Source organism: Gobio gobio (genome assembly GCF_949357685.1).
Source record: "Gobio gobio genome assembly, chromosome: 14".
Classification (NCBI taxonomy): domain Eukaryota; kingdom Metazoa; phylum Chordata; class Actinopteri; order Cypriniformes; family Gobionidae; genus Gobio; species Gobio gobio.
The window spans coordinates 29119443-29141650 of NC_137107.1; the positions used below are offsets into that span (position 1 = coordinate 29119443).

The 22208-nt window shown below is 36.8% G+C and overlaps 2 protein-coding genes across 2 annotated transcripts in view; one reads left to right on the plus strand and one right to left on the minus strand.

Moving 5' to 3' along the window:
- Nucleotides 1-998: 998 nt before the first annotated feature.
- Nucleotides 999-12408, plus strand: gdpd4b (glycerophosphodiester phosphodiesterase domain containing 4b). Its single transcript, XM_079834633.1, has 16 exons — nucleotides 999-1257; nucleotides 2332-2534; nucleotides 3084-3187; nucleotides 3422-3515; nucleotides 3736-3795; nucleotides 3876-3974; nucleotides 4063-4156; nucleotides 6246-6391; nucleotides 6614-6696; nucleotides 6794-6944; nucleotides 7055-7279; nucleotides 7437-7594; nucleotides 7950-8097; nucleotides 8185-8267; nucleotides 8392-8471; nucleotides 11823-12408. Exons 2-16 carry the CDS (start codon nucleotides 2352-2354, stop codon nucleotides 11885-11887), a joined length of 1773 nt encoding a protein of 590 aa, XP_079690759.1. The 5' UTR covers nucleotides 999-1257; nucleotides 2332-2351; the 3' UTR covers nucleotides 11888-12408.
- Nucleotides 12409-13251: 843 nt separating this feature from the next.
- myo7ab (myosin VIIAb) overlaps nucleotides 13252-22208 on the minus strand; it is a 42951-nt gene continuing 33994 nt past the window's right edge. The window contains exons 33-48 of the mRNA XM_079834634.1: nucleotides 21738-21864; nucleotides 21483-21652; nucleotides 21181-21371; nucleotides 20668-20792; nucleotides 20215-20364; nucleotides 19965-20150; nucleotides 19050-19205; nucleotides 18865-18970; nucleotides 17041-17154; nucleotides 16759-16846; nucleotides 16564-16670; nucleotides 16281-16466; nucleotides 16078-16194; nucleotides 15857-15940; nucleotides 14208-14327; nucleotides 13252-13846 (exon numbers count right to left, since the gene is read on the minus strand). Of these exons, the coding sequence (XP_079690760.1) occupies nucleotides 13757-13846; nucleotides 14208-14327; nucleotides 15857-15940; nucleotides 16078-16194; nucleotides 16281-16466; nucleotides 16564-16670; nucleotides 16759-16846; nucleotides 17041-17154; nucleotides 18865-18970; nucleotides 19050-19205; nucleotides 19965-20150; nucleotides 20215-20364; nucleotides 20668-20792; nucleotides 21181-21371; nucleotides 21483-21652; nucleotides 21738-21864 (2117 nt within the window). The 3' untranslated portion in view covers nucleotides 13252-13756. The remainder of the gene's footprint in view (nucleotides 13847-14207; nucleotides 14328-15856; nucleotides 15941-16077; nucleotides 16195-16280; nucleotides 16467-16563; nucleotides 16671-16758; nucleotides 16847-17040; nucleotides 17155-18864; nucleotides 18971-19049; nucleotides 19206-19964; nucleotides 20151-20214; nucleotides 20365-20667; nucleotides 20793-21180; nucleotides 21372-21482; nucleotides 21653-21737; nucleotides 21865-22208) is intronic.

Genomic DNA, 22208 nt, shown 5'->3' on the forward strand with positions numbered 1-22208 from the left:
TTGTCATTAAGTAGTGTTGATAATTTGCCGGTTCCCGTCTCCTTCTTCCCTGAGCCTTTAAACCGTGTTACACTCATGTAGCCTAATTGCTAATGACTATGGGGATGTTGTGGTAATTTTGAAATTAATCTCTACATTTTTCGCTAAGACCTATACAGAAATTGGCTTTTAAAAATAAAACTACCCTAAATACAAAACTAAGTAGGCTATTCACTGGAATAAAAAGTGTGACAAATAGCCCTAGGTCATCTTGCAGTTTTATAGGGTGAATTCATGGTTATTGGGACACTTGCCATTGAGAAGACTTGGAAAAAGTGTCCCAATCACCCTGAATTCACCCCTAGTTAAACTTTAATGTGGGTTCAGAAAAGCATAAAGCCAATCAGATGCTCAACTGAAAAAATAGCTTGGAAGAAAAACCAGTCACACCCTAACCCTATCCCTAAATCTAAATTTTAGGTTAAGCTCCACCCATTAAGTTCACATATAGCCTACAGAGGTGTCCATTACGACCATAGGGTCGCCGTGATTTTGCCAAGACGTTGGCTCTCTGCTGTCAGTGAGGCACCACTTGATAGTAAAACATTTCTTGATTGTGAAGACCTTGAATAACTGCCTAAATGATGGACAAGAGTTCTTGCCAACGACAGCGAACTACACTGATCTCAGAAGTTTATGCTCCCCCTTCATCTTATTTTCTTCGAGTAGGCCTAGCATATGTAACCAGTGTCTTTTAAGATTACTTTTTTTTATACAATAGAGCTTCTATTTTTGTTTGTTTTAGGCTTAGCGCTTTGAATTAAATACCTATGTTATGGTATCCGATTCACTTATGAAATATAAAATATATTTATTAACAATTTCGCTTAATTTATTATTCATATATCGATTTATCAATATTTACTATTTAGCAGATAGTAGGCCTAATATTAGTTCGCCAAAACTAGCCCACTCAAAAATTTAGGCTACGCGGCTCGTAAGTGCAAAGCGCCCCTCTTGTTATGCAAATTGTTACATTTAACAGACTGACGCACAATAATAGCATTCAGTAGCGCTGTAACACAAACATACGCAGGGATTCTAGAGCTGTTTTTTTTTTTCACGCTCTCGCCCATGCAGCGCCATACAATTCTTCGATTGACCAGTCAAGAGGCGTCGGGAGGTTTTTCTTTTCACTGACTGGAGTAAAGCGGACAGCCAGAGATACCGGCGCAGTTTCTTGGTTCTGATGTGACGGCGACCGGGTTCAGATATTCGGTGAGATATTGCTGTTTATACCTATTCTCCTGCATAACAAACATTCTATACGAATACCATAGCCTACTGCGAGGATGCCAGCGATTCTGTAAAGTCTAAAGTTTGTTTGCTATAGTGTCGTCGTGTTTTTATTTCCGTGAACATAAAGTTTATGAATAGAGGTGGGACATTTGTGCCTCTCTTTATGAATAGCCTACTTTTGTTGTGTTGAATGGCTGAAAAACTGGCGCCTTCAGTTGGCTATCTACTTGTTTTTAGTCACATTTTGTGATTTAGTCACTACTGTGTAGTAGTATAGGCTATGAGCCGCGTTGAAATGCTGAATGAGTATTTTAAATAGTGTACTTTTTTTTATACCACACTTGGCCCCACAAATATCAATGAAAAAGCTGCCCGCCCCGCTCCGATAGAACAACTCTCATCCAAATTCAACGAAGGCTATATATGTTAGGGCGGGGCTACACAGAGAGAAAAAGGTGTCAAAATTGTACCTTTAGGGGTAGCTACAACAGCTTGTCACTGGTGCAGTACCCTTAAAAGGACATCTTTGTACCTCTTTTTACTCCTAAAAGATGCATAATAAGTACCTTTGAGTACAAATACGTACATTAAGGTACTACTATGACCCTTTTTGTGGTTAAAAGGTATAAATATGTCATTTTAAGGGTACTGCCTATGGTCGCAATGGACACCCCTGTGCCTGTGAACTTAATAGGTGGAGCCTAACCTAATATTCAGGTTTAGGGTTAGGGTGTACACATTAGGCTGAAAATAGTTGACAGAATATTTTTGTGAGCAGTAATTTTTTCCTGTTAAATGTGGAAAAATCCCATCATTATTAGGTTTTTGAACAGGACGAGAGGACCAAGTGTTGTTTAATCAGTGTTGTTGGCTTGGATAATTACGTTTTTACAGTTGGAAACTACACTGGCATAAAACTTAGCAGAAGCAAAGACAACAGAACACAGTTGCATTACCACATTGTTTAATAACAACATCATATCAACTTCTTTACATTTTGGGAAATCATTTAGGGGTGACAATAATGACATTATTATATTTATTAATTGACAGAACCCTCATTTGTCTTGCTTATGGGCACAACACCGACCGAGGTAACCCAACTGAAATTGGGTAAGCTGAAAGTGGCACGTCAGTGGTTGCTACAGCGTTATGAGCACCAGCCCTTTGTCTCCTGTCTAGTTGGACTCTACGGCTGCCAGTGGAGACGTTACCAGCGCACACACGCTCAGCCTGGACACTGCTGCTGTTCGAAGGTGCTCTCAATCTAACTCACAATGCACATTGCTCAGATCATTTAAAATTAAGCTGTTAACTTGCAAGACCTGATATTGTCTTGGAATTATTACAAGCAGAATGCTCTTTTATGAAGTTACTTCACTTAAGGACGTATTTAATGAGATTATGCCTGAAAAGGTTTTGGATTTTTTATCATATGTTAATTTAAAACATCTTGTATAATATGACTTGCTGTTGTGTTTTTTATTGCATTTATATGATATTTGTATTTTTGTAGTTGAATTTTTGCCATGAAAATAGCTTTGAATGCTCACATGGCATTAAATAAAATAATCTGAATCTGAATCTGAATCTGCAAGACCTGATAAAAGCACCTTTACAGAATTAATATACACTGATGCAAAAATAGTATGTGGTTTAATTTCCTTCACAAAAAAATGGCCTACTTTGAAGTTTTGTGTCCTGTCGTCACTATTATAGTAATATTTAGGTCATGTCTACAGTGCAATGATAGTAAGCTAGATATGTGTTATGTAATGGCTTAAAAAGGCTTGACTGTTTTGCAGCGGGAGTGTGGCAGTTTTGCTCTGATCGTTCTGACGTTTTGTCTCTGTCTGGTGTTCCTGTACTTTTGGAGTGAAGCACGGAATGACTACAATGACTTTGACTGGTTTGTGTTGTGTCATAGAAAAAATATATATTTTAAATGTTTTAATGACTCCATTGTGAGCACATTACTGTTCATTTTGTTTAAACAAAGTTGTTTTTAAAGCGGAGCAGTCCTTGAATATAAATTTAGACCAAAAAATACATTTTGAGCTAAACGATTTATTAAAGACCTATCAGCGTATGTAATTTAACTTAGAGATACACTTAAGTAATATTTCTCTCTCTTTGTCTCCAGGTTTAATTTTGGAAATCTGGGCTTCTGGTTTCCATGGTCTATTGTTTTGTTGATTCTTGCTGTTTTTCTGTTCACTTATGTTGCTGTTCTTCTGGTATGTGCTTTAAGAATATTAATTCTCATTACTACAGTTTATTTACAATTTTATCCACACCCATGTTATGAAATCACTATTATACTGTAGATGTGACAGATTAAATGTACCTTCTGTATTATTGTCAATGTGGTTTGCTTTTTTAATTTTAAGTCACCATAACAAGTTACTAAAAGGTCCATATGATAATTTTGCTGGTAATGGATGTTAACATTCGCAGGTGCTGGCAGTTTGTCTTCTCTCAGAAGGCCAGAGGTTATATTTACATTGGTGTCACAAGGTAACTTCATCTACATCTCAACTATGTAACCACTGAAAGACTTTATGGTCACTTGTGATTGATGATATCTCTTTTGATAGATCGGGATCTCAGTGACTTTGATTCTCTCCATTGTGGCCTCATCAGTTCTCACAGATTTATGGAGCAAGGAGTGGATGACTGTACTTTTATCTTTTCAGGCAGGTTTACTATCTACTACTATATATTGATATTAGAGTACAATCACGGTGACACTTTTAATTAAAATTCCCAATTCCCATTTGCCAGATAACTGCACCATATCTACACATAGGTGGTGTAGTTTTAATGACTCTACTATCTTGGCCAGTAGCCTTACATGTCTTCCGGCTCAATACAAGAGGTAAGAATGAGTTTAAATATATTATGCACAGGGCTTTATGTTAACTTTTTTTGCATATAGCACTGGTGCTACAGACGTTGAAAGTATTGTAGCACAGGCCATACAATTACAGCACAAGTATAAAACGTCTGTTATCATCTCTGAAAACATAAGTAATGCAGATCATCAGTTAAACAGGGATGTGACTGTCAAAGGACATAAAGGTTCCATACAGGGCACACTAAATCCAAACCTAAACACAGGATTTTTTTTTATTTGGCAAAAATGGCAGACTGCAGGAACGTAACACCTCTTACTTAACATTAAGTCAGTTTAGTTTATATAGCCCGATATCCAAACAACATCCATCCGTTTTGGTTGAACACTTGAAAATACGGCTTAATCTGTCGATAAATCATTAGAAAGGTCAACATTTTATAAAGTATTCAATTGTTATGAAAAAAAAATCTGCTGCTTGTCAAAAGCACGTTATAAGTGACTCAAATTCACAGCGCTTCCAGAGACGGAGCAGCGTTTACTGCAAACTGATCAATCGGTTCTGATCTCAGTGAATTTTGCGATTTCATTTAATTATGGTTAATTGTGCAGCCCTAGATTAACCTCACACACACAAACAAGCACACAACATATGCTCACTTCACACAAACAAGTTGATCTGTCTTACACACATGCAAACCTGTATCGCACGCGTTACACTGTGCTGTGGTAAATTTATTCATCGCACAGACCAATGTTTTCATACATACTATATATTGGATAAATATTTGGTGCCAAAAGTTTTGGGACGCCTGCCTTTACATGTACATGAACTTTAATGACATCCCATTCTTAATCCGTAGGGTTTAATATGGAGTTGGCCCACCCTTTGCAGCTATAACAGCTTCAACTCTTCTGGGAAGGCTTTTCACAAGGTTTAGGAGTATGTTTATGGGAATTTTTCTAGAAGCGCATTTGTGAGGTCAGGCACTGATGTTGGACGAGAAGGCCTGGCTCGCAGTCTCCTCTCTAATTCATCCCAATGGTGTTTTATCGGGTTGAGGTCAGGACTCTGTGCAGGCTGGTCAAGATCCTCCTCACCAAACTTGCTCCTCTATGTCTTTATGGACCTTGCTTTGTGCACTGGTGCGTAGTCATGTTGGAACAGGAAGGGGCCATCCCCGAACTGTTCCCACAAAGTTGGGAGCATGAAATTGTCCAAAATGTCTTGGTATGCTGAAGCATTAAGAGTTCCTTTCACTGGAACTAAGGGGCCAAGCCCAACCCCTGAAAAACAACCCCACACCATAATCCCCCCTCCACCAAACTTTTCACTTGGCACAATGCAGTCAGGCAAGTACCGTTCTCCTGGCAACTGCCAAACCCAGACTCATCCATCGGATTGCCAGACAGAGAAGCGTGATTCAACACTCCAGAGAACACGTCTCCACTGCTCTAGAGTCCAGTGGCGGTGTGCTTTGCACCACTGCATCCGACGCTTTGCATTGCACTTGGTGATGTAAGGTTAGGATGCAGCTGCTCGGCCATGGAAACCCATTTCATGAAGCTCTCTACGCATTGTTCTTGAGCTAATCTGAAGGCCACATGAAGTTTGGAGGTCTGTAGCTATCGACTTCTGACCCCGCTCTGTGATTTTACGTGGCCTACCACTTCGTGGATGAGTTGCTGTTGTTCCCAATTGATTCCATGTTGTTATAATACCTCTAACAGTTGACCATAGAATATTTAGTTGTGAGGAAATTTCACAAATGGACTTTACAGGTGGCAACCTATCCCGGTACAAGGCTTGAATTCACTCAGCTCCTGAGAGCGACCCATTCTTTTACAAATGTTTGTAGAAGCAGTCTGCATGCCTAGGTGCTGATTTTATACACCTTTGGCCATGGAAGAGATAGGAACACCTGAATTCAATGATTTGGAGGGGTGTCCCAATACTTTTGCCAATATAGTGTATGATGCACTGCGCAGCCCTGATTATGCAAAATATATTTCCAAAATACCTTGTTGTAAGCCATACTTTAGAAAATTGCAGCTATGTCATAGAAAGTACATTTTCTTACTGTGAATTCACATGTGCCTTTGTCTATTTAAGTGAGACGGATGGCGATGATGGTGCTGTATATAACAGTTCTAGTAACTCTTTACCTGGTTCCTCTGGGCATGCACTCCCCATGCCTTAAAGAGAGGAGCAGTCTGGGATCAGCTCCTGCTTTAATTGGACACAGGGGAGCACCAATGGTACACTTAATTCTTCTTCTTAGGCTTTTCAGGTTCAAGCACTAACCTTTGAATATTAAATTAGCTAAAATAGTTATTTCCTAGTTTAATGTGATTTATTAGTTCAGTAGTTCCAAAACAATTATTATATCAAGACTGTGGCAGTAAATAATGTAGCAAACATGCAATGTACCATGTGTAGACTGAAGAAAAAAGCAATGCCTCGGTTGTATCTTTTCTCAGCTTGCCCCTGAAAACACTTACATGTCTTTTGAGAAGGCACTGGCAGCTGGAGCTGATGGTCTGGAGACCGATGTCACTATCAGGTCAACTCCATAGAAAGCCTGTTTTATTTACAATGGATTTATATTCAGCAACAATTTCAAAACGTCCTCTGTAACATTGTTTTGTCTCTTGCTGCAGTTATGACGGAGTTCCTTTCCTAATGCACGATAAGAACCTACGCAGGACAACTAATGTAAAAGAGGTTTTTCCTAACTGGACACACACCTCACCTGCCATGTTTACGTGGAGAGAGCTGCAGAGTCTCAATGCTGGATCCTGGTTCTTCTCTGTTAGGCGGCGGGATGCTTTTGAACTTTTTTTTTTTGTTATCTAGACAATATTTTTGTTGCTTTAAACCACCTTTAAACATTAAACAGAGTATTATTGTTTCCCACTCAGCAAGACCCCTTTGGAACAGCTTCATCTCTGAGCCCAGATGAGCGCTTGCAGGCTCAGAATCAGTCTGTGTGCACACTGAGGGCCTTCCTGGATTTGGCTGCTCAATATGGGAAACTAGTGATCTTTGATCTGTACCGGCCGCCCTGGGGTCACCCTTATAGAGATGCTTGGATATCCCGTACCCTGGACGTCATCCAGAACGAGTCATCCATTCACTCCAGTCAGGTGTGTCATTACATTGTTGCATTTTGGGATTTACTCTGATCAATAAAGCAATTTAAGACGACAGTCTTTTCTTAATGTGTAGATTTTCTAAATTTTATTTATGAAATGTGTTATATATTCTAGATTTTTAAAAAAATGTTATTGCATTTTTACCTAGGTATTGTGGCTGCCTCCAGAGCTCAGGGAGTTCGTACAAGAAATCGACCCTGATTTACAACAGACAACAGGCGAACAAGCGCCAGTGGAGGAACTTCAGCTCAGACACATAGCCAGACTCAACATCCATTACAGCTCCATGTCAGAGAAAGAAATCAGGTTCAGGAGATTAGCTAAAAAAAGATATAACACTTCTGTCCGTACATCCATCTGTAATTTATTCCATATTCCACACTTTATTCCATGCATGTTGTATGTGCATATTTATAACTATACAGTTATTTGAATTGTGCATTAAATCGATCAAATTTTCAAAGATTTCTATTTCAAATAAATTTCTGGTAACAATAATGACTCGTTTAATTAACTAACATGAATTAACAATTAACTAACATGAATTAACAATAAGCAGTACATTTGTATATTAGAATGAAATCAGCATATTAGAATGAATTCTGAAGGATCAAGTGACACTGAAAACTTGAGTAATTGCTGTGATTTTTATCGATTACAGAAAATACGCTGTTGCCAACATCAGCACCAATCTGTACGTGATCAGCGAGCCATGGCTGTATTCTCTTGCCTGGTGTGCAGGGGCTCATTCTGTCGCCACTAATGCTGTTCACATCCTCAAGAACCTGCAAAGGCCGCTCTTTCTCATGGTAAATGACACACATCTACAGTTATCAGGGATTTGTTCATCTTCTCATTCAGCTTTTTTTCCTGTGGTTTTCCTCTCTCTCTCTCAGACACCGGATGAGTACAGGCTTATGTGGACTCTTACTGACATCACTTCCCTTCTTCTAGTTGTGATTATCTTTGTGTTTCACTGGTGAGTGTGAGCACAGAATTTACAGCATCTCACTGTGACTGTGAACATATAGCTGCAATCTGAAATCATGCTGTACTCCATACTACAAAAGTATCTGTAGGCTGTCAATCGTGATGTATTGCAGGTGGAGGGAGCGTGGGTTGGCTCGCAGTGTGGACAGCAGTTCATTACTTGAACATGGGTCCTACAGACAGTTCAGGACAGGTAAGAGGAATTTAATATTGTAAACCACCTCTTAAAGGCACAATATGTAAGATTTTTGGATTGAAATATCCAAAAACCACTAGAACAATGTTGTATACAGGGAGTGCAGAATTATTAGGCACGTTGATTTTCTGATCATATTTTTTTTCCAGGCACATTTGACCAATTCCAAACCACAGTAATCCTAATAACTACTATTAATTTAGTATTTAATAATGTATAAGTGATATATAATTGTTCATGAAGGCTGGAAATGAAAATCACCTTATATTCAGGTGTGCAGAATTATTAGGCATGTTTTCTTTTACAGATAAATTGAGCCAAAAAAGAGATTTAACTCAGACTGAAAAGTCAAAAATTATTAAATGCCCATGAGAAGGATGCAATACTAATGCAATACTAGACATTGCAGTTAAGGCATAACCATTGGACAGTGAAATGCTCATTGGGTCAGCAGGATCAGACAAAAACATGTGGCGGAGAAAAGACACCTATTAACCGCAAAAGAATTAAGGGTGAAACCATCAGGAACCCTTTAGTCTCCAGCGCCACCATTTTCCAGAGCTGCAACCTACCTGGAGTCTCCAGAAGTGCAAGGTGTCAGGATCTCAGAGACTTCAGTTAGGTAAAGAATCCTAAAAAATGACCCCCACTAGATAAGAATCACAAGCTGAAGTGTTGTAAAATACATGAAGAAGGTTTTTTTATAGGCTTTATGGACAGATAGGTTGAGAGTGACTCTTGAAGGACCAGCACCACATCCTCTAGTACCACTGTTTGAAGAATTCATCTTCCAGAATCTGGCAGTACGTTTTGGGAGTTCATTTTAGTCCATCCTGAAGTCCGTTTGGCAGAGATGGACTAAAAATGAACTCCCAAAACGTACTGCCAGATTCTGGAAGATGAATTCTTCAAACAGTGGTACTAGAGGATGTGGTGCTGGTCCTTCAAGAGTCACTCTCAACCTATCTGTCCATAAAGCCTATAAAAAAACCTTCTTCATGTATTTTACAACACTTCAGCTTGTGATTCTTATCTAGTGGGGGTCATTTTTTAGGATTCTTTACCTAACTGAAGTCTCTGAGATCCTGACACCTTGCACTTCTGGAGACTCCAGGTAGGTTGCAGCTTTGGAAAATGGTGGCGCTGGAGACTAAAGGGTTCCTGATGGTTTCACCCTTAATTCTTCACCTTAATTCTTCATTCTTTTGCGGTTAATAGGTGTCTTTTCTCCGCCACATGTTTTTGTCAGATCCTGCTGACCCAACGAGCATTTCACTGTCCAATGGTCATGCCTTAACTGCAATGTCTAGTATTGCATTAGTATTGCATCCTTCTCATGGGCATTTAATAATTTTTGACTTTTCAGTCTGAGTTAAATCTCTTTTTTGGCTCAATTTATCTGTAAAAGAAAACATGCCTAATAATTCTGCACACCTGAATATAAGGTGATTTTCATTTCCAGCCTTCATGAACAATTATATATCACTTATACATTATTAAATACTAAATCAATAGTAGTTATTAGGATTACTGTGGTTTGGAATTGGTCAAATGTGCCTGGAAAAAAAATATGATCAGAAAATCAACGTGCCTAATAATTCTGCACTCCCTGTATTTTGTTGACTTGTGTACTTACATTATCTCAAATGTTTCCAAGAATGTTGAAATCCAGAAAAATAAGCAATTTTAACCAGGACTCGGGCCACGTCCGTGCGTCACCTATCAATGACATCACACTAGGGGTGGGAGAAAAGGTCGATGCATCGAGATTCGTTATCCAACTATTCAGAATCGATTCTCAAAAATTCAGAATCGATTCTGTGTTCAATACAAATGGTTCAATCGCAGTTTTGCTCAAACGCCTTGCAGCAGTCGCTCCTCCGTTTCTCTGGCCGCTCTGTCTGCGCTCGTTGCGGCTGCCTCCCTATTTCAAAAATGTATTTTGCTTATTAAATGCAAAGTTTTTAATTTCAAAAGCACTTCTAAATTAAGTTAATATTTCCAACAAACGAAATTCTGAGCCAAAATAACGAAGTGGTGCTTAAGTAGGCTATAAGGCGCTTTCCGTGCCATTAATGCTTAATAACACTCCTATGTCTCCGATGCGGTGGCCGGGATATAAACCTACCAACATCCGTGGCATAATTTTTGGAATGACTTATCGAATATTGCTGAACTACTGCACAATATTTCAAACGAATGGAAAATTCTGAACAAAGACTTCGTTTTGGTGAGTGATTCGTTAAATGTCTCTAACATGACTGTTGCAGCTCGGCAAGTTCTCATGTGAAATGTTATGCGCACACTGAATTTGGCTTCTCAGCGAGCACTAAAGTTGTTTTTCTTCTGCATTAGCCTTTGTTTTAAAGATTTTTTTGTGGCTCTAACAAAAGTAAACTTTTTTTTTGCTTTTAAAAACATTTTTTGTTAAAATGTTATAAAGAAACTGAAAAATTGTCACACTTAGTTGTAAATTGAGAACTGTTTATTCTTAATGATTTGTTCTTTGCAATTGTATATATGGCTTACCATGTTTCATTCAGAGCTTGTTAATCTTGAATATAACTTTGTTAATAAAATAAAAGTATTGAAAGAAATCTTCATAATCATTTTTAATATGGGAATACTGTCAAATAGATATTCTAACTAAAAACAAAACACATATTAGCTCCAATTTTGGTTAAAATGTAAAGTTCATGTATTTGCACAGCAGGATAATTAGTTACTAAAAATGTATGTTAAGAATCGTTTTGGGAATCGTATCGTTACTCCCAGAATCGGAAAAGTGCCTTAAGATTCCCACCCCTACATCATACTGGCGTTACCCTCGACATCTGGTTTTATTTTGTAGAAACCATGGAAACACCAAAGACGCTTTACTGTATTGTGTTTTATTAGACAGGTGAGCAACTCTTTGGATACATTCATCAACAGAAAACTAATATTGTTATATAGTTCAACACAGTTGTTTTCGTGATTTTTCCCGCGAGTACCATGTTTTACCATGCCTAATATCGACACTATTACTGCAGTGTGCAAAAAGTGTCTCATAGTAGCCGCCGACCGTACGCACAGAGTAGCATTATAACATAACTTTCAACACACTCAAATTTATCTAATATGATAAAACAGCGCTGCGTTACCCCACATTCGCATGAGCGGAAGAAGCTGAAGCATTCATTTGCGGCATAATAAAGCTCTACATCATCAAGCTTCAAAACCTTTGTTTTGAATAAGCGACCTCTAGTGGCGAAAAATTACATATTGTGGCTTTAAGGCAAATAAATGAAGAATAATATGAATCTTCAAGACCATTATGCTGATCATATTTCATGTTCCCATAAACAGAGGTGAATGATGTGTGGTCTTTATCCAACATAAGCAGCTCTGAGAAGCAGGTACCATCCCTCTGAAGTGCCTGATTAAAAGTGTTGGTTCATATTTAACCCCTTATATTAAAAAACAACTAACCGATGGTCAGTTAAGCCAGTGTAAACCACAGTTTAAGTGGTACATTGAAATCATCCTTACATTTTATAAATTCTAAGTGTCACAAAATGTCTTATGACAGGCATGTGAGCTATCCTCTTGTGATATGATGGGATACATACGGTTAACAAATGCTAAATTCTGACTTTAGATTATCACTTGAGTTATTGCATTTCACGATCCTCAGGCTTTCCATAAAGGTTTCCATTTCGAGCATGAATTAAAATATTTGTACTGTGTAAGAATCTGAGGTCATAAATAATTTTTGTCATTTTTTTATTGTTCTAATTTGATGTCCAGTTAAGCCACATAATATCATTCAGTGTAAACAATTTTTGTTTGTCTCAGTATGATCCGTGTCTGTCTGAAATAATTTTTCTGTTTTTAAACTGATATTTTCTCTTTGATTTTTCTCATTAAATCGGATAATCTTTCCTCAAATGTGAAAACTTGTTACAGCCTTATTATTTTGTATTATTTGAAGAACTCGTGTCTGATTAAATTCTGGCAAGACTATATTTTTAAACAAATAAAAATAGTTTTTGCTAATTGAAATAAAGCTGAAATAGAAATGTTCCTTGGCAACTAACTGCAATAAAATATTGCAAATTATACTTAAATACTTAAACTAAAATTTTAACTGAAAATGTAAAAAAAAAAAAAAAAAAAAAAAAAAAAATTAGTGTTTAGTGAACAGACTTATTTTATTACTAAATATATTGCGTTCAAGGGATCTAATTGTTAAATGCCTGATCATATGATCGTAAATCATTGATCAATGAGCAAAACAAATGTCATGAACATCATTAAATTAGCCAAGCCATCTCATATATGTTGTTTTATTTATAAACAGTAGCTTCCAACATAATACAATTAGAATGACCAATTACAAACTACAAATGAATGCATATATTTAAAAAAAACGAATAAATAAATTAAACAATGTCTAAAGATTCGAAAAATTTGTCATAAATATATTGTGCAGAAATTATAATGATTTTGGCCATATAACTGATCATTTAATTTTATAAAATACATTTGAATATATATATATATATATATATATATATATATATATATATATATATATATATATATATATATATATATATATATATATATATATATATATATATATATATATATATATATATATATATATATATATATATATATATATATATATATATATATCTGCAATACCTGGGGTTATAATAATTATAATACCTGGTCAAACATTTACAAAGGAAGAGAAATACTATTCAGAAAAAGTAATGAGGATCTTTTTAGACTGAATTAAATTTTGTAGTCATTGGTTTATTAAAATTACATTTATGTACCAATTTCTATACGTTCTTTAAAATGACTAGGATGAGAACCAAGTGTTTAAGTCTTAAGCGAAGTAGCAAACCCAAATACTGCAACATTTCTAAATCTTTATAATGCATTTCATTGGCAAAATGAGATGTGCAAATCATCCACAAATTAAATAACTGAAATCAGGAGCTTGATCTGACTTAACTGATCTTTAATTTGGTATCAGAGTAAAAACCATATGAGGGCCTAAAACTTAAAGGCAACAAGTTTGTTGACTGTCAATGAAACGTGTTCTTCATTGACATTAGAAGACTGAGAAATGCTATGAAATAAATTAAACTCACAATTTACAATTAAGGCTCCAGTATGAAAAAGCAACAACACTAAAAGCAGATTCAGTTTTTTCTAATGTATCAAAATGATGGATCTAAGAAATAGTGAGAAGTCTGTAAACTGCCTATTACAAGCCTTTCGTGTTAATTGTTTCCGCGTGAACTGCGCTGCTTGGTCATGGTTGTCAACATCTGACTGATGTAAGAGGTGAGAAGGTCATCCATCTTGTATCCCTGTGAATAGTGAGGATAGTCGAACAATAAAATACTGTTATTTTTAAACCACACAGCAAAGTATGATTTGAGATCTAATATAAAGGAATAGCTGGAGCATTTGTGTCACAAAAGTACCTTGATATTACCATCTGATTCCATCTCTGTATCATGGTACGTTTCCCAACCCTGTGTCTGGAGGCACACCAATACCGCACATTTTGGAAGTCTCCCTTATTTGACCAATCCTTTTCAGTTCTTGGAGTCTCTTGTAATAAGCTGATGAGTTGAATCAGGTGTGTTTGATAAGAAGAGTTTGAAAATGTGTACTGTCTCCAGGAACAGGGTTGGGAAGCACTGATGTAAGCGATGACCGACTCACCAGTGATGTCTCACACAGCAGTTTGCTGCCTCGAACCAGGTTACCAATGGTAATGTGGAAATAGGTATGTCCACTACTCCAGTTAGAGATTTTGGTGAAGGGATGTGTGCCCAAAATGTCCTGCAAACAAATGAGTAAATCCCATTCAAACAATATCCAAAGTTTTTATTTTATTTATTTTTTTACAAAATGATATAATAAAAGTTTTGTTGTTTACTCAAATGAGGAAGAAAGTGGCAACTGGCTTTAAGTCACAGCAACATAATATTTAAATATTTTGAAAATCAAGTTTTTAATGTTGTTTATATGTCTATGTGGTGTTTTTAATATGCTTTAAGACAAACCATGTGCCAATGCATACGTCAACAGAACACCACTGCTGAGTATTTTCTCCTTAAAACTGCAGTTAAAAAAAAGTATCTCAAAAACGCGGTTTTAGAAACTACCTTGTAACCAATCACGTCAATGTGAGGGCGGGCTTTAGCATATCATTAACTATGCTGTGAAGTAGAGGAGTCTTAAGAGAAGCCAGGTTATTGGTGTGAAAAAATTGGGTGAATGATGTATATTACGATGTTATGATGAACTATATGGTTTTCTCCACTGACTACCTAAGGTTTTCAAAGCGTTTCTAAAGATATTAATTTTCAGAAGGCAGCTGTCTGACTCTGAGATGCCGAACATGGTTTGTGTAACATTAGCAACACATTATTAGCTGTTTGATAATGTAGTCAAGCATAAGGATAATCATATCAATTACTGTTATGTGTCCAAGAGCGATACATAAAACACATTGCCATTCTGATACATTTTACCATTCTATTTCTAATAAGTTTCTGGTTCAAACATATATGGCTGAATTAAACCAGTATTTCCCCTTGGCATCGTGCAGGGATTACCACAGAAAAGTTGAGCAAGTGGATCAGGTAATCTGAGCTGGTGTGAGTGAGCGAGTGAGTGAGTGGAGGCGGGTCTAATTCGCATATTCATGGTTCCGTGTATACTAAATTAAGCAAGGATGTTACATTCAAGCTATTTTAAGGCATGAACAAAAAAAAAAAAATCACAGGAAAAAACTTTTAAATGTCATTTTGGTGATCAAAAATTAGTTTTAAGGTATCAGATTATTGACTCCAGGGGGACTTTAAACATGAGAAAAAATTATAAAGTAAAATAAACTACCATTCCAAAATTTGGGGTCAGTAAGATTTAATTAATACTCTTATTCAGCAAAGACATGTTAAGTTATTTCAAAGTGACAGTAAAGGATTTAACATTGTTACAACAAAAACTTTCTATTCGTCAAACAATCCTGAAAAAATGTTGACAACATTGATAAGAAATGTTTCTTGAGAAGCAAATCAGCCTATTAGAATGATTTCTGAAGGATCATGTGACACTGTAGACTGGAGTAATGATGCTGAAAATTCAGCTTTTCCATTACAGGAATAAATTATATTTTAAAACCTATTAAAATAGAAAAAAATCTTTTAAATATTAATAATATTTCACAATATTGCTGTTTTTAGTGTTGTTTTCAAATCTTACTGACCTCAAACTTGAACAGTTTTTACTTTAGGCTAAAATGACAATCTATAAAAATAGCCACTTATTTACATTACATTATTCTGGGCAGTGTGTAAACCTACCTTTGTTTTCGGGTCAATTAGAGTAACACCAAGTTTGTTGATCGCTATCAAGAGGACTTCTGGGAAATTTGTATCTGAGGATTGCTGTGGACGAATATCAAACACCATCAAACCTGATGCAGTTTATTTTACTAAGTATAACAAATCAATTGAGGAAAATGTCATTTTGTTTGCCCAACATTTAGGTAAATCAACAGTGCATCATATTGTGACAAACTTGCCTTGACTTCAAAAAAGGCAGATCCAAAAGTAGGCCACTTGTAAATGATTTCTAGAAACATCAGTTTTGCCTCCTCCCGAGATTTCCCTGCATGTTTATTGAAGTATGTGACGACAGGCTGCAGAAGAAACAAATACATGTGCATTCACTGCATTTCCTGTCTTGTAATAAATGTCTGAAATAGGGCTAGCGTTGCTCACTCACCCGTTTCCAGTCGTCGGGTGACAGCTGACGCATCAGATCCTGAGGAACAAGCTCCTTCAGCATCTTGGTGAAGTTGAGAAACTGTGATTTGTCCTCCTCAAACCTCACCCTGTAAATCAACGCAGCCAGCTGGAAAGCCTCTTCAATAGAGCACTTGTGGTAGCCACGCAGGTACTTTGGGAGCTCCTGAAGAACAGTTTATGAAAATGGAAGAAGCAAGAGTGTGATATGTGTTTTGAAGTGAGCCTGTATGCACAGATCGAGTGCAGGGAGAGATTTCCACCTGGAAGTAATGGAAAATGGAGTCGGCCATGGGATCTTTGCCTGGAATGGTGTTGGTCCACAGTTTCTTCATGTAAAACACTTGATAGGTCAGTGAAGGCACTGGTCCTACAGAATGAACAGAAGCATTAACCCCCCATCATGTTTTTTACACTCAAAATATTGATCATTTTTTATGAACAATAAACATAATCACCATCTTTCACAGCTCTGGCTTTTTTAATCCAGTCTGTCAGATGTCGAACAAAGTCGAAGAAGAAATCTCCTTCTGGCACACTGATCACCTGAAATGTTTTAACCCGGAACTGATAAGACATCCTACGTAAAATACACTCGTACTGTCGAATAACTGCTGACTACAGGGCATGTGTTTCGAAAGGAAAAGGCTGTAATGTAAAAATCACCTCCTGAGTTATTTAGTATATCATAAACTCCAACAGAACACCTGAGCAGACATTCGACACCTTTGTAACCTCACCTTGTCGGAAATTTTGACAAACAAGCTGAAGCCCTCAGAGGATTGGAGCATCATTCTGCCAGCGATGTTCAGACAGAAATCTTTGGCTTTTGTGCTTGATTCAACCTCAAAAGCCTTTGGATAAAAAAAAGATAATTGAAAATAAAAGACACTGTATCAGATGCCAGTCAGTGGGTCAAGAGGGAAATTCATTTTAGCATATATACAGTATATATATATACTGTATATATATATATATATATATATATATATATATATATATATATATATATATATATATATATATATATATATATATATATATATATATATATATATATATATATATATATTAGTGGTGGGCCGTTATCGGTGTTAACGTGCTGCGTTAACGTGAGACTCTTATCGGGCAATAAAAATAATATCGCCGTCAATCTATTCTCAAAGTTGGGTTGGGAGCTGGGTCTATACTACGCAAGCAATGATGACTTTCACCTTGATATTTTAGCGCCGATGTATACCTAGCCAAATTGCACTGTAGGGGGCAAGAGAACGAGTCTTCGAACCTGTACGTGTGTATGCCTACTAGTGTTGTCAAATATATCGATATTTCGATATGTATTGATACTGAAATATCTGAAGCGATACGATACTCATTTTCTACAGTATTGATATATCAGCAGCACTCTCCTCTCCAACTGACAGCGAGTTGACACGCAACCGCCTCTCATTCAGTCCGGTTAACCCTCTGAACATGGCAAACGGGTTTTCTGCTGGATTTTTTCTCATGACAGCGTATTAGTATTGGTGTGACCGGTCTGAATTTCGCGCGGGGTTGCACATAACGTTAATTCTACTAATTCCTGCAGATTTCGTGCTAGCATCTGAAGCACACACACACATAGGCCTACCGTAATAAAGCCGCCTCTGACATACAAGTGCAAAAATTAGCTCCTTTTTACAGCTTATTAATGGTCAAATACACTCAAAAATGTCCCAATGCCCATCTTGGTGAGTTTTAACGTAAACACAGTCTTAACCAGCTCACAAGAACAGTGTTTGGGATCCATGCGTGCGTCACGTCTTAAAGGGACAGAAGTTATTTATTATTCAAACTACAAAAAGACAAACGATCACTTACGAGCACACATATTCTGAATGCCTTCGGCAGAATTCAAATGAGCCATTTTAATCTAGATAATTTTTTAATTCCAAGATTACAGTGAGATTAATCTAGATAAAAATAAAAAAAAATCTATGCCCACCACTAATATATATATATATATATATATATATATATATATATATATATATATATATATATATATATATATATATATATACACACACACACACACACATACAGGTAGGGGCCTGAGACCACTTGTGTAAATGCTTCTATTGCCCATCCATCCATATTACATTATTATTGGATCCATTTCTCTCCTATGATTTAATATTATCTTTGATTCATACGTAGCTAGACTGTGAATTTGGTGTTTGTTATATTGCATTGTGCATTGCATTCCACGTCTACCATGTCTATTTATATTGTTTTATACAAAACAGTGTAGGCCAGAATATTTCAACTATATTTAAACCAAAATGGAAATGAGTCTCTGGAGTTCTGAGTCTATTCACACTTCATCTCTCTTATGCCGTTTTCTCCAGCAGCAGCACCACATAACTCTGAGCTTAATTGAGGATTCAAATGAGGTCAGAGCACAACAGGGCGTTCTCTCCGCTTCCTCAAGCATAAATAAACAGCCGGGCATGAGAGAGAAAGAGAATATTACCACCACAGGAGGTTGGATACAATGTACAGCACAGGTAACAGACTCTCACCTCATCAGTGTCATCAGGGAAGTACACTTTGTGAAAGATCTGGGTGGTTTTGTGCTGAATGGCCTCCACTTCTACAAGGTGAGGAGGATACTTTCTAGATCCATTTCTGTCCGAGAAGAGAAAAATGTTTTAAGGGGATCTATGCGACATTCAAGATGCGTGTTTGTATGTGCTGTTCGAGTTACCGCAAGGTTTTCTGCAGTCTCTGCATGCAGTCTGGCGCGACTGGATGATGTTTCTTGGACTGCAGGAACTTTTGGACATGAGGAAGCAGCATGTTACTGGGAGGGAAAAGCCCAGTGCAGAGCCAGAGCAGCTCCCAGCCCTTCTCCTCGCTGTATCTGAACACACAGAACAAGTAATATTGATAACGTGAAGCAGCTTTGGTCATTTACAGGCTAACCACTAGGGGACAGACTGTCACAGATTTATGAGCAACATTAACGGTTTTCAGTAATGGGTCTCGTCTCATTCACTAACTGCGTGTAACCCGTGAGCAAACGTTTTCATGCAGAATCAATTTATCAGTACCTTTGCAAGTATAATCAAGTATATATAACCAACAAGTTATCATTTTATAATATAATAATTTTATAAAATAATATTTATATAAAAATGTACAAATTATATATAAATGCAATATTTATATTTAAATAAAATGGAAAAACAACACCGTTATTATAATAATACAATATTATTATACAAAATGTTTTACAACTATTTTTTAAATCCTAAAACGTATATATTTATTTTAATAATAATAACATATATATATATATATATATATAATGTTGTTATGTTCTTATAATAATAACAATATTATATATAATTTAAAAATAACTATTATACATACAAATATTATAAAATAATATAATAGTATTGTTAAAAAAATGTAATCCCTTTTTAAATCCTAAATTATTTAATATATAATAATAATAGTTATAATAATAATAATAATATGCTAATGCACTTTTATGGAGAGTTTCAGCCATGTATTCTCCTAATTTGACCTTTTCTGTGCACATAAGCAATAAAACACAATAACGTGAATGAGATGCATTGAATATACACTGCGGTAGCTTTAGCTGGGAAAAACCTACTTAACGTGATTCTCGGTCAGTTGCTTGATGATCTGACAGAAGATCTCATCCTTCAGAGGTTCAGCCTTCAAAGCGCCCTCAAAGATCTGATCAGTGAGCTCATTGACCGAACGGCTTCTCTTCGAGGGGTAGTCGCCCATGTACTTCATGATAGGTACGACAGAGTTAAGGGGCAATATGAGGGAACTGCAGTTAGACATTTAAAACATTATGAAGGTAATACTATTAACTGTAGAGGATATCAATGAACGCCTGGCAGGCATCCTGGGACAGCTCTTCATGGTTGAGGACTTTTTTCAGCAAAGGCTGTTTGAGAGGTTCTCTGTTGCAACACCACATTTTATCCTTCCCTCTGCCTTTATTGATGATCACGCGACTCAGTGTGCTCTTTGAAGGGGGTCTAGAGGATGGAAAGGTTCCCAGAATAATAATGAATCCAGAATTAAATGTAATAAAGGAATACTATGAAATTAGCATGCACAATGATGAAATACAATCATAGGTGTGGTGCCTGACACAGAGTCAATACAGCTAATATTTAAAAGATATTGTGCATTTAAAGCATGCTGTGCGTTTAATTAATCCTTCAATGTTACTGGCCAGATGTTGATACTGATCGGTTGGCATCTTACACTAAACTTCCTTTTCTCAACTTTAAAAACAGTACTTTTCCATTCGGACACAACATAGAGCGTTCAAGCACCTGAAGTGATCGTAGGAGAATTCCTCTAAAGTGTACGGCTGAACCTTCTCTCCACTTTCCAACAGATTCTGATCGGACAATTTTACGGAGTCCTTACGCTGGTCTGGGGACATGGTAATCAGCGTCTGAAAGAAACAGAAATGAGATGCTCTGATGACTATTCAATGTCGCAAGTCTTTCTTTAGTTTAAATATGTGGCATGTTTTGGTGGAAATGCTTGTGTCTTGAACATGTTTTCCAAGTTAAAATAAAAAAATAACTCCTTAAGGGACAATTTTGTACCTGATCTACTCCTAAAAGGTGCATATTAGCACCTTTGGGTAATAATATGTACCCTTAAGGCCTTGATATACTCATGGCAAAGTTCTTTTTTATATAGTTCGTTCTTTGCTTTAAATATACCAGGGACTTTAAGGTACTACTTTGAACCGTTCTGGGGTAAATAAGGTACAATGTTGTTACTTTTGTTTTCTGAGAATGTCCAAATAATGTATTGAATGAAAAAACACTGACAACAATATCATATTGTGGCCTGGTGATAGTGGGCAGCACATAGACGCTGTCTGCAGGGAAGTCTCCTTTCTTCTTGGTTCTGTCATTGACCCCATGAGCCCAACCTGAAGTCATGACCTGTTGTCCAGTCTGCTCATCCAGAAAAACCAGATCTCCCTTTGAGAATCTGAGGAACGAAGAGTCTTGCCCAGCTGGGAAAACAAACAGAAAAAATATGTTTTTGCCGAACCGTCTTGTCTTGATCGAAAGTCTGTTTGGGGCTGAATCAAATGCAAATGCCCATATGGTCAATGTGTGCTCACCAGGGTAATGGCTGTCCATCAGGGCCACCACAAACTTTGACCTAGAACGCAGGCCCTCTAGAAAGGTGACAACCAGGTCACGGATGTCTTCGGCATTGTTGGATGTGAAAGTGTACTCATCTCCTTTAATGGTAGCCAGAGTGAAGCTCTGTCCCTGAAGCTTTCCACCTCTGCATCCACAAGTTTGACCCAAAATTACAATATAGAGAACACTTATAACGAATGAAGCAGGTTTGGTTTAATAAGCTACTGCACCTGCTGCTGGAAACTGCAGTGATTTCTGGGAAAGAAAGGTCCAGAAGGACCTGCTCCTGCTCATCCACAAAATAGACTCCAGTCCAGTTCACTGCCACTATAACATCATTCTTTGGGAGACTAGGCCCTGTGAACAAACAGAAAGAATGGTTTAGCTTCACCAGACTTTTATCAGATCAAAATGTCCAACTGATTTCTTTTAATATGATTTAAAGAATAACTCCCCCCCCCCCCCCCCAAAATAATTTCTTCCGTGGAACACAAATGAAGAAATTTGTAATAATATACTAGTCACTTTTTTTCCATGCAACTACAAAGACTTTAGAAGAAGCTTTAAAAAGTTCATATAAAATGTCTGTTATATTGACAATGATATTTAAAATTGATGAACAGACTTAAATTTAAGTCATCTTAACACCTGGACTTGAAATGAACAGGTTAATAATAGATTTGCTTGGTTACATAAACTCT